At 35.3% G+C, this 12478-nt stretch overlaps 1 protein-coding gene across 2 annotated transcripts; it reads right to left on the bottom strand.

Moving 5' to 3' along the window:
* Nucleotides 1-102: 102 nt before the first annotated feature.
* On the bottom strand, nt 103-11481 carry LOC136206241 (serine carboxypeptidase-like 45). 2 transcript variants are annotated; one of them, XM_065997212.1, is made up of 11 exons: nt 11111-11481; nt 10921-11022; nt 9750-9845; nt 7626-7718; nt 6730-6809; nt 5178-5459; nt 3949-4073; nt 3763-3855; nt 2530-2647; nt 1075-1260; nt 103-364 (listed from the first exon to the last, which is right to left on the bottom strand). In XM_065997212.1, the coding sequence occupies exons 1-10, from the start codon at nt 11340-11342 to the stop codon at nt 1111-1113; spliced, it is 1371 nt and encodes a 456-aa protein (XP_065853284.1). In that variant the 5' UTR covers nt 11343-11481; the 3' UTR covers nt 103-364; nt 1075-1110. The 2 variants fall into 2 exon arrangements, with proteins under 2 accessions (XP_065853284.1, XP_065853283.1); XM_065997211.1 differs by lacking the exon at nt 103-364 and having other exon boundaries at nt 930-1260.
* Nucleotides 11482-12478: the final 997 nt, after the last annotated feature.

The following is a 12478-nucleotide window of genomic DNA, read 5'->3' as shown; positions in this document are numbered from 1 at the left end:
TTGTCTGTTGTCCGTTGTCTATGTTTTTTTTTCGATATCTCACATTGCTTAATTAGAGAGCTATAAAACTCGTCATATATGTTTAAAGAATCCAAACTTCACAATAGAACACATTTTTTCTTTACTCAAATGCAAATCTTTACATAAAAATTTCTACATTCCAAAGCATGGACAAAACAACAAACAAATCCGCTATTTCCTATTAAGGAACAAACTTTTTCGAAACGGGGATTTTACTTACAGTTGAATATGAAGGAAGTAATGAGCTGATGCATCAGAATGCTTCTGGTAACCAAACCATTGCCAGAAACAAAGCATGAAACAGAAGAATCTCTGTGCCAACACAAATACACAACTACAGATTCTGCAATTAGCAAATCGCGATGTTATCCAAACCCGTATTAGCTTTGAAGTTTAACTGTCTAAGAGTGGAGGTTAATGCCCCAACTACAGTTCTCCTTAGCTGTACAAATTCCATAATTTTACCCCCCAATTTTCTCATATCCTAGTGCAATAAAATTTGCATATCTTATTAACTGTTGTCCACGTATTCGTTGCTTAATTCGGGAGCTATGTTACTCCATATATGTTCTAGCTTACAGAGGAAAAAGCATGAAACAGAAGAATCTCTGTGCAAACACAAATACACAACTACAGATTCTGCAATTAGCGAAATCGAAGATGATAATCAGAACTTGATTAAATCTGTGATGTTATCGAAACCCGTATTAGCTTTGAAGTTTAATTGTCTAAGAATGCCCCAACTACAGTTTTCCTTAGCTGTAAAAATCCCACAACTTCTTTAGTATTTCCCTGACTTTTTCTCCCAATTTTCTTAATTTGCATCTTATTAACTGTTGTCCATGTTGTTATTCTTTTGTTCGATAACTCACGTTGCTTAATTCGGGAGCTATGTTAAGAATCCAAACTTCACAATAGAACACATTTTTTCTTTACTCAAATGCAAATCTTTACAAAACAATTTCTACATTCCAAAGCATGGACAAAACAACAAACAAATCAGACTATTTCCTATCACGGAACGAACTTTTTCGGAACAGGGATTTTACTTACAGTTGAATATGAAGTAGGAAGTAATGAGCTGATGAATCAGAATGCTTCGGGTAACGGACGGCCGTCCAAGAATGCCTTAAACAGAACTAAGGATCTCTCTGGTTGAGAAAATGGAGCTTCATGAGAAGCTCCTCTAATGGTAGCAAAAGATAGAATATTTCCATATACTTGAGTCCACCCTCCTACCTGATAGTGAAAATGAATCAAAACTTTTCCAGTTAATACCTTATAATATTTAGGGTTAATTGCAAAAAAAATGCCCTGTGGTTTGTCCGATTTGCGATGTAGTACCTGTGGTATTTTTTTTTTTGCAAACACAACCCTATGATTGCAAAATTTTACATGTTTTTTTTACTTTGCCAAATTTGGCTGATAACGAACTCAAAATGAAAATTTTCAAGAATTAAACTTGTTTGGTATCATATTTACTATGGAACCGTATTCTTAATTTTTCAAAATCATGATTTTTGGAGTTCTCTCTCTAAACATTATCTTTCTCTCTCATAAAAAACACCTAAATGACCTCAAACCTAAAAAGTTGAAGAATTAAAATTGTTTAAAAATATCATTTAACTCTTGAAAATTTTCATTTCGAAATCGTTATCGAACAAATTCTGACAAAGTGAACTCAAATGTAAAATTTTGCAAACCACATGGTTGCGTTTGTAAAACAAAATACCACATTGCAAATCGGTGACCACATGGTACTTTTTTGTAATTAACCCTAATAATTATAATCAAATTGTCATAAGTTTTCGGGGTAAAATACGTTCATGGTCCTTGAATTACATGGCTACTAACATTATGACCTCAACCTCATTTATAAAAATCATTAAACTTTACATTGCTGTAAGATTGAAGTCCAAATCCAACAAAAATCCATAAGAAAAATTCACAAAATGATGATTTGGACACATTTGACTATATTATTGACCTTTTTTCTGGATAAATTACACTCGTGACCCTTGAACTTTGCACTTACTTTCATTATGAACCCTGAACTTCAAAACCGAACATTATGACCCTTGAACTTTATATTTTACTAGCATAATGACCGTTTTTCAAGGTTGATCATGTCAAATGACCAATCAATGACGATCTCAAAAAATAACGTTCAAGGGCCGTAATGTTCAATTTTGAAGTTCATGGGCCATAATGAGAGTAAGTGGGAAGTTCAGGAGCCATGAGTGTAATTTACCTTTTCTTCCATATCACCAAAAACTATATAGTCAAATACCTATTTTCACTCATCATAAAATTAACGGATTTTTGTCGATTTGGAGTTTATTGTTTTAGAAATGTAAGTCCAAGTATTTTTATGTCAAGGAATGAAGTTTACAAGTTATAATGTTAACAGCCCTATGCAATTTAGGGGCTATAATGTTAGTAGGACTATAATTAAGGGACCATAAATGTAATTTACCCTAAGTTTTCATGCTCTTGAATAGCACTTACCTGCTGCCCCCCAAACCAGACTCTGTAAGGCACAGAGGTTTTGAGTCCCAATTCCGCCGCCAATCTGTGAACTAATTTCCGACTTCCGGTCAAGGGGATCACAGAATCTTGGTCTCCACTGTATTTCAGGAACCATTGCCAGATTATCATCATAATCAACCTTAAATTTATGGTATTTTCTTAGGCCATAGTACAAAAATAAATCTCGTGGTTTACACAATCGCAAAAACGTGTTTGTGTTTTAAAAAATTGCAAACATGTGCCTGAAGTTTCCTCTATTTACGAAGACAAACTTTTTCACTGAAACCATCCAAATTTACCTACGTGACAAATATTCAAAACAAAAATTTATGTTGTCTTTCCATCCCATTGTATCCCTCCAAACTAGGGCTATAATCGAGCCGAGCAGAAGCGAGCTTTGGCCTGCTCATGCTCGAGCTCAACATCATGTCCATGAGTTGTTTGTGAGCTGCTCGCAAGTTTGTTCAGGAGCTTTGCTTGCGAGCAGCTCGTTAATTTTGTTCATGAACTTAGCTGGTGAACAATTCATTTGAAATTTATTTAACAAAAAAAAACTACATAATTCTGAAACCTATAAAACTAAAGTTTACACAAAGCTACGTTGTTTTACATTTCCCCTGTTCTAGAAATACTATTTAAAGGGCGGCCTGGTGCACTATTTTTCCCCCCTAAGCGAGGGTCCGAGGAGGGGTCCCACCACAAGGGTGTATTGGGGGCAAGCCTTCCCCTGCCAATTTTTTTGGCAAGGCAAGAGGGCGAGCCTTGGCGCAACGGTAAACGTGTTGTTGTGTGACTGAGAGGCCACAGGTTCGAGTCTTAGGAGCGGCCTCTTGCCAAAATATTGGCAAGGGAAGGCTTGCCCCAGTACACCTTGTGGTGGGACCCCTCCTCGGACCCTCGCTTAAACGGGGACGCGTAATGCACCGGGCCGCCCCCTTTAGGCTGCTTGTTCATTAACCTATAACCGAGCTTGCGAGCTGAGTTTCGCGGTGCTCAAGCTCGACTTGTTTATAAATCTAGCTGAACACATTAGAGCTCTAAAGCAAAACATACAAGAACATTTTAAAGCAAAAAAAGTAATAAAATGACTCAAATTCCTCTTGTTTATCACCGGTTTCAATGAAAAATCTACAGAAAATCTCAGACCCGAATTTATAAACTTTTAAACCGCAAAGACGTATTTGCAAATGCTCAAAACTAGAAAATACATACCTATAGATCAAGACTGGGATGCCTGCCTTGATGATTCTGCCCACTATAGGTATTGTTGGTATCTCCAAGTCAAGCAGTTCATAATCTAGTATACTTTATGAACACAGCAACAGAAAATTTGATGAACTTCTCATTTCACTGTTAATACTCTAACATTAGCAATAGAGTTGTGAAGAGAAAATTTACTTGCTGCAAACAGACCACTGTCGAACACCGACAAGATGTGCGCGGAGAGCCATCTGCACGTCTAATCGGTTGAGATAATTTACTGTTTCGTCCTCCACGCATACATCTATTTGGTCTCCAACTTGCTGTTGGGAAAAAAAGGGAAGAAAATAGAAAAGGAAAAGGAATTCAAACATTAGAAGAAGGACGTAACACGGTCTTATCTCAATCTATGTTGCACGGAAACCGGGGAACGCTATTTCTAAAAAATTATACCTAGGAAACGGGAAAGAAACTGATAAGAGACCCGGAACGCTAGTAAAAAAGAGTTTACATGCAACATTAGGTGAAGGATGTAACACGGTCACATCTATGTTGCACGGAAACAAACTGAAATTGGAAACCGGGAAACGTTAATTTTTAAAAAGTTATAGCTAGGAAACGGTAATAGAAACGGAAAAGAAATTGATGCGAAATGCAGAAATGCTAATAAAAAAGAGTTTCCATGCAACATTAGCATGTTGCATGGAAACAAACTAAAACGGAAGCCGAAACCAGGAAAAGTTATTTTTAAAAAATTTTAGCTAGGGAAAATAAACTGATACGAAACGTGGAAACGCTAATAAAAAAGAGTTTCCGTGCAACATTAGCGGAAGGATGTAACGCGGTTATATCTCAACCTATGTTGCACGGAAACTGAAACTAAAACTGAAACTGAAACGTACACCGGAAAATGTTATTTCTAAAAAATTATAGCTAGGAAACGGAAAAGAAACTGATACAAAATGCGGAAACGCTAATAAAAAAGAGTGTATGTGCAACATTAACGGAAGGATGTAACACGGTTATATCTCAACCTATGTTGCACACAAACTGAAACTAAAACTGAAATGTACACCGGGAAATGTTAAAGGGCGGCCCGGTACGCGTCCCCGCTGAGCGAGGGTCCGGGGAGGGGTCCCACCACAAGGGTGTACTGGGAGCAAGCCTTCCCCTGCCAATTTATTTGGCAAGAGGCCGCTCCTAAGACTCGAATCCGTGACCTCTTGGTCACACGACAACAACGTTTACAGTTGCGCCAAGGCTCGCTCCTAAGATTCGAACCCGGGAAATGTTATTTCTAAAATATTATAGTTAGAAAACGGTAATGGAAACAGAAAAGAAACTGATAGGAAACGCGGAAATGCTAACAAAAAAGAGTTTCCGTGCAACATTGATCTAAATAAATACAAAAGATAGACTTCACTCACTTGAGGACTAAGGACTTTAGTCTGGGAGAGAACAGATGATATGCAGACATCAAGAGTAACATCATATTTGTCTACAAACTTGCTAGTTTCTCTGCTCACTTGATCCATTACCGTTGAGCAAGACGCAGAAACCGAACCTCTATAGTATTCGCTGACGTATCGCGAATAGTTACAAACTGAAGTGAACATTCCATAGGTTGTATCTGATATCAATCCGTGTGACCAGAAGAACTCGGCCCTTGAATTGAAGTCGGTAGCGAACTCCAAAACTGGATTGCCAAGCTGCATCAAAATGCTCAAAAACCTCACTTTTAGTCTTTTATGCTTGGAAGAAAAAACGGGTAAAATACACCCTCGACTTTGGTATTACTAATCTGATAGCCCGTGAACTTTAAAACCGGACAATAAAGTCTCTGAATTTTGATATATACTAACATAGAAGTCCAAATGACCATTGACTGGTGTAATACCGGATGAATTCCCGGTAAATCACACTCCTTTGTTCAGGGGTCGGTCATTATGTTTACCTATGGGATTTACTGTCAATTCACGTGGTCAACCCGTATTTACACCGGTCAAAGGTCATTTGAACTTTTATGTTGGTATGTGTTAAAGTTTAGGGACTCTTATGTCCGGTTTTGAAGTTCAAAACTGGATTGCCTAGCTGCATCAAAATGCTCAAGAACCTCACTTTTAGTCTTTTACACTCGGAAAAAAAGACGGGTAAAATACACCCTCAACATTGGTATTACTTTTCTGATTGCCCATGAACTTTAAAACCGGACAAAAAAAGTCTCTCAACTTTGACAAATACTAACATAAAAGTTCAAATAACGGTTGATCAGTGTAAATACCGGTTGACTACCAGTAAATCAAACTCCTTTGTTCATGGGCCATGATGTTTACATATGGGATTTATGTCAATTCACGTGGTCAACCTGTATTTACACTGGTCAACCGTTATTTGAACTTTTATATTAATATATGTTAAAGTTTAGCGGCTCTTATGTACGGTTTTGAAGTTCAAAATTGGATTACCCAGCTGCATAAAAAATGCTCAAAAACCTCTTTTACTCTCTTATGCTCAGAAGAAAAAACGGGTAAAATACACCTATGGACCCTCAACTTTAACGTTACTAACATGAGAGCCCCCAAAATTCAAAACCAGGCATAAAAAGTCCTTGAACTTTAACATATTCGAACATAAAAGTCCAAATGACTGTTGACTTGTGTAAATACCGGTTGACCACGTGAATTGCTGGTAAATCACACTCATTTGTGTTCAGGGGATATCAATTTAGTAATGCCAAAGTTGAGGGGTTATAGATGTATTTTACTTGTGCAATTCACCAACAATTCACGTGATCAACCGATTTACAATGGTCAATGATCATTTGAACTTTTATGTTAGAATATGTCAAAATTCAGGGACTTTTATCTCCGGTTTTGAAGTTCAAGAGTCATAATGTTAGTAACGTGCCAAAGTTGAGGAGCCATGAGCGTATTTTACTGAAGAAAAAAATTAAAAGTTGAATTTTCATAAACTACTTACAGCAATTCCTTTCAAGTTAAACAACTTCTGCTTCTTGTTGAATTCAAGCATGAGTTCTGCTAGTTGGGGTACATAGTGACCTAATCATTAATGGTAGCATAATCAGTGACTGTTTACAAATATGTAGGACTGTAAATGAGCCCTCATGAGCGGCTCGGTGGTCGGTTCGGCTCGGCTCGATTTATAAATGAGCCACTCACAAACACGATTTAGATGCTCGATTCGTAAACAAACCGAGCTTGAGTATGACAAAGCTCGCGAGTAGGCTCGGTTATGGGCTCGTGAACAAGCTCGATTATAATGTACATGAACAACCTCAATAGAGGCTCATGAACAAGCTCGATAGAAACTCGTTAATAAGCTCATTTATAATATTGAATATTATTTATATTTAATAATTATAATTTGATATATGGTCCATTCCAAAATTCTTTTAGATTTTTTTTTCCGTGAAGGAATGTTAGATCACTTCATATCTTCGTCACATTCACTTTCCCTCCTCTCATTCCTCTTATTCATGAACATGCTTAACGAACTGCTCCCGAGCAAAACTCGTGAACAAGATAAACGAGCTGGCTGAGCAAGCCAAAACTCGGATCGGCTCGAACAAATATGTTTATAAATGCAAAAGGGATAACGTACCAAAATAACCTCAAGATTTTTAAAAAAGTGTCAATTTAATCCCAACTTACAAAATAACACCATTTTAACCTCAAAATTTGTGAAATTGTCTAATTTGACCTGGATAACGAAACTTAGGGCTAGCTTGGTACCATTTCACATACATTGAGACGTCAAATAGTGTTATTTTGTATATTGGGGTTAAATTGACATTTCCCTAAAAACCTTGAGGCCGTTTTGTTACCTTATCCGTAAATAGAAATATGTTGGCTTACCAGCATAGCTTTCTCCGGTGATGAACAGGCTTCTGTTCCTATATTGTGGGAATCTGACAAACCATTTTTGCAGGAAAACCAGATTGTCCCTAGCTATAGATAGGGAAGAAAAAAAAGGTGAATAAATTATTAGTCCTTGCATTTTTATCAAAAATACTATTGAGTCCTCGTATTTTAATAATATATTATTTAGTTCTTAACTTTTGTTCTATTCAACAGTTTAGTCTCTCAAAAATTTAAATTAGGATTAATTACAAGTAGATACCCTGTGGTATTTTTCTTTACAAACTCAATCATGTGGTTGCAAAATTTTGCACTTTTTTTACTTTGCCAAATTTGGTCGATAATGACCTCAAAATTAAAATTTTCGAGAATTAAAGTTGTTTAGTATTATAATTTAATATGGAACCATATTTTTAATTTTTCAAAATCATCATTTTTTGAGTTTTTTCTCTCTAAATATTAACTTTCTCTCTAATAAAAAACAACGCCTAAATGACCTCAACCCTAAAAATTGAAGATTAAAGTTGCTTAAAATATCATTTAACTTTTGAAAATTTCGAGGTCGTTATCGGCCAAATTCTGACAAAGTGAACCCAAATGTAAAATTTTGCAAACCACGTGGTTGCTTTTGCAAAAAAAAATATCACAAGTACCCATCTGCAAATCGGCGAAACCACAGTGGCATCTATATGTAATTAACCCTTTAAATTATTAACCAGATTGTCCCTAGCTATAGATAGCAAAGACAAAAACTAGGTCCAAATGACATACATATATATCTCAAAAGCTGATCTTTTTATCACGTGAGATAAAAAGCAACAAAAGTAAGTACACTAACTAATAGCACATCTGTAAAGTGGTAACTGTGGTAAATTGAAAAACAAAATAAAGGCTCAATACATATCTAGCCCTCAAACTTTGAAAACGACCAATTATACCCTTGAAATTGCTTAAATAACATTATTAAGCTTCTAAATATACCTGGTAGAGCAGATGGAGATTTTGACAAATTGAAACGTGCATCATCATAAGCAAGTTGGGGGACTAATAGGTTACTTTAAGTAACTTTAAGGAGTTAATTGGTAATTTTCTGTTGGGCTTTGGAGACTAATAGATCGGCCCAACTTCAGCGATCCAATTTGAAGAGTATAAATATAGTCTCTTTCTTTGTAATCTGTATCTCGAAAATTATATTGAAATATCATGGCTTGGTAGTGCCCCAGACGTAGTCATTCAAATTGAATGACGAACTGGGTAAACAATTCTTGTGTGTTTGTTTGTATTTCGTTTATCGTAATTGCATTAGTTCCTAAAATTTTCAAAGTTCATGAAAATCGGCTTTGATGACCAACTTGGAGATGTTGTTTATGTAGTAGTTCCTATATTGCACGGAATCTCTTCTTCACTAGCATTTCTGCATCTCATGTCCGTGTCCGTTTTTTTTTTCATTTCCATTACCATTTCCTAACTAATTTTTTTAAAAAATAATGTTTACCCATATCTGTTTCCGTTCCAGTTTCCGTGCAACATAGATTAGTCCTAAAGAATGAAAATACAAGAAAGAGTGACTGTGACCCAACATTATAAAATATTCTTTGAAGCCTCTGTGTAAAGAAAGATAAATGACAAAACATGAATGGTTTGAAAAGGAAAAAGAGAAAAGAGAAAAAGGGAAAAGAAGTTGACTTTGAATCTTCTCTAGCAAGATGTTGACATCACAAGAGAAAGTAACGCAAATTCAGAATTCAATCAAAACCGGGGTTAAAACCGAAAAAGGGGCATTTTAAGGGAATTATTCTTAATCTGACAATGGTTGAAAAATAATTCCCCTGTAAGGACTGTTATTAATTCTGCAGTTAAAAACAGCCCCATTACGGTGGGTCCACCACCGTAATGGTACTATAACCGTGGGCCCACCGCTGTAATGGTACTATTACCGTGGGTCCACCACCGTAATGAGACTGTTTTTAATGGCAGAGTTAAAAACAGGCTTTCAAAGGGAATTATTTTTGAACCATTATCAGATTGGGGATAATTTCTTTAAAAGGCTCATTTTGGGTGTTTAATTTAACCCTCAAAACTGAAATGGGGGTTGAAGAATCAAAGGCAATATGAATATACCAGTGCTCTTGTCACTAACAGAATCATAAGAATTTGTATCAGAAGAATAAGAGAATCCAACTCCAATTGGTGACTCCAAATACAGCATATTAGCTTCTGCAATACAATAAACAAGCCAAAGATCAGTGCTTTCTAATTCTGTATAATGTCTTGAATCAACGCTTTGTTTGTTTGCGGGAAAATATTTTACTGATTTTCTAGTGTTTGTTTTCTCAGTAAAATAAATCAACAGAGAATATTAGATTAGTAAAAGTGAAGAAAATATATAGTATATATTTTTTTAATCCTACTGCATTTTTTATTATATTTTATTATATTTTGAAAATAGTAGTCACTCATTCCTTCTTCTCATTTTCCAATTATAGCCAAACACCGTCTACGCTCAAAACAGCGGAAAATAGTTTACTTTTTCAACAAAAGATTTTCGGGTAAATTACATCTATGGCCAGTGAACTTTACCCATTTTAACATTGTGGCTACTAAAATTCAATTCTTAACGGTATAACCATTGGAGTTTACACTTTTTAAAATTGGTGGCCACTCAACTTTAACTAACTCCTCAAAACGGTTGATAATTATCTCAAAATAAAAATATTCAATAATTAAAAAATTTCAGAACGACATTTATTATGAAATCACATTTTTTATTTTACAAAATCACATATTTTGGAGTTTTCTTACTAAAAATTTAAACTATCTTTCCTAAACAAACACTGAAATGACCTAAAAAATTTAAACACCGTCAATGATCATTCTGAGGTGTTGAGTGGCCACCAATATTTAAAAAATGTAAAATTGAGTGATTTTAAGAATTGAAGTTCAGTTACTATAATGTTAAAATGAGTAAAGTTCAATAGTCATCAGTGTAATTTACCCAAAGATTTTACTATCCAATATTTTTTGCAAAACACACTATTTTCCAATAAAAAAAACGGGTCTGATTTTTTTTTTTCTTTTTCATATAAGTTCAGTTTAGTCCAAATCGAAGTTTACCCCCTATCAACTCAAAGCTGAACTTTGCCAACTCCAGAACTCAATTTATGTCTAAACTTCGATTTGGACTAAAATAAACCTGTCTCCTGACTTGAGGGGCCAAATTGACCTTTAATTCATTATTCATATGGTCTCACACAGTCAAAACATCAAACACTTAATGTGCATTCATACTTACCTTTATTCCAGCTATACTGATTCTTAACCAGAAACTCCCCACTTGGTCTAAACGGTCCATTTTCAGAAAATGCTCCTACTCCCAAAGATGAACAACCAGGCCCTAGAAAAATCCATCACAACAACACAAAAAATCAACAAACAATCACAATTTTTGAATTTTTTTTCTTCAAAAATTGAAAAAACTTTACCGCCATTTAACCAGAGCACAAGAGGTTTAGAATCAGGATCAATTTCAGCTTCAGCAAAGTAATAAAACAAAGCCCTCTGGTTTCTCTCATCCACATTCACATACCCGGAAAATTGCTGAAATAGAACCGGTGGTTGGCCTGGTAATTGAAGGATTTTATCAAAGAAAGAGGGAATATTAGAGTCTACTTGTGTAAAAAATAAGAGCAGGAGCAAAATTAAAGGAAATGCCATTGTTTTGATGGTAGAAAACTGTGTAATGAAAAGTGAAGAGAAAAGAGGAGGAAGAAGAAGAAGGTGAAGCAGGTAAGGTGTTTGAAAAGTGGGGAGGGAAGCATTATATAAAGACTAAAAAATATAGAAGAAGAGAAGGGAATGATTTTTTGTGCCTTTTCTTTTTTTTGGGTATTGTTTTTATGGCTTTAATCCAACTGAGTGGAGCCGAGCTTTGACCTGCTTATGCTTAGCTCATGAGAAAAACGAGTTCGAACTCAATATTTTGTTGATGAGCAGCTCACGAACTGTTGGTGAGCTTGTTAATAAACTTGTTCACGAGCTTTGCTTGTAAGTAGTTCATGAACTTCGAGCTGTGGACTAGTCAGAAAATTAACGAGCTCAAATTCAGTATTTCTATGAATTGCTCACGAGTTATTCATGAACTTATTAATGAGCTTGTTTAACAGCTTTGCTCATGAGTAGCTCGTTAATTCAATTCATTAATTATATTGATTTGAGTTTTTTTAACTAAAAACTAAATCTATATAATTAAATTTTATACAAAGCTACGTTATTTTACATTTCTCTCCAAATGGGGAGAAAATCTGATGTCCCAATTTCGGTATCCCCTTCCATGTCCCTCTCACATAAAGTGGTCCATTTTAATTAAAATAATATATTTTATAAGCCAATGGGACCCACATGATTAAAAGTGAGGTCCCCTTAGCTCATAAAATATATTATTTTAATTAAAAGGGACCACTTTATGTGAGAGGGATATGGAAGGAGACAGCGAAATGGGGACAACAGATTTTCTCCCGTAGAAATGTTATTATTAAAAAAAATCGAACCAAACTTGTTCACTAGCATATTCATGGATATTATAATTGGACTTGCTCGTGAGTTTGTTCATGAATCTATACACTACATAGTTTTGAAATTTATAAAACTAAATTTTACATAAAGCTACGTTATTTTACATTATTATTAAAAAATAATTGAACCAATCTTGCTTTAGAAGCATGTTCATTAACATTATAATCGACCTTACTCGTGAACTTATTCATGAATCTATAATCGAGTCTACTCACAAGCTTTCAGGTCAAGTGATACAGTGGTAATTAAATGGGCCTTGAATGCTCGGTCATCGGTTT

The sequence above is a fragment of the Euphorbia lathyris genome, chromosome 9, assembly GCF_963576675.1.
Source record: "Euphorbia lathyris chromosome 9, ddEupLath1.1, whole genome shotgun sequence".
Taxonomy (NCBI): domain Eukaryota; kingdom Viridiplantae; phylum Streptophyta; class Magnoliopsida; order Malpighiales; family Euphorbiaceae; genus Euphorbia; species Euphorbia lathyris.
The sequence above is the reverse complement of the archived record's forward strand: the minus strand, read 5'-3'. Positions and strand labels throughout refer to the sequence as shown.

Excerpts from the sequence above, each read along its gene's own strand:
- LOC136206241 (XM_065997212.1), bottom strand. The coding sequence starts at position 11,342 with ATGGCATTTCCTTTAATTTTGCTCCTGCTCTTATTTTTTACACAAGTA. Across the intron at positions 4,074-5,177 it reads CTAAAGTCCTTAGTCCTCAA|CAAGTTGGAGACCAAATAGA; the intron begins GTGAGTGAAGTC and ends TTTTCCCAACAG. Across the intron at positions 3,856-3,948 it reads CAGTGGTCTGTTTGCAGCAA|TATACTAGATTATGAACTGC; the intron begins GTAAATTTTCTC and ends GTGTTCATAAAG.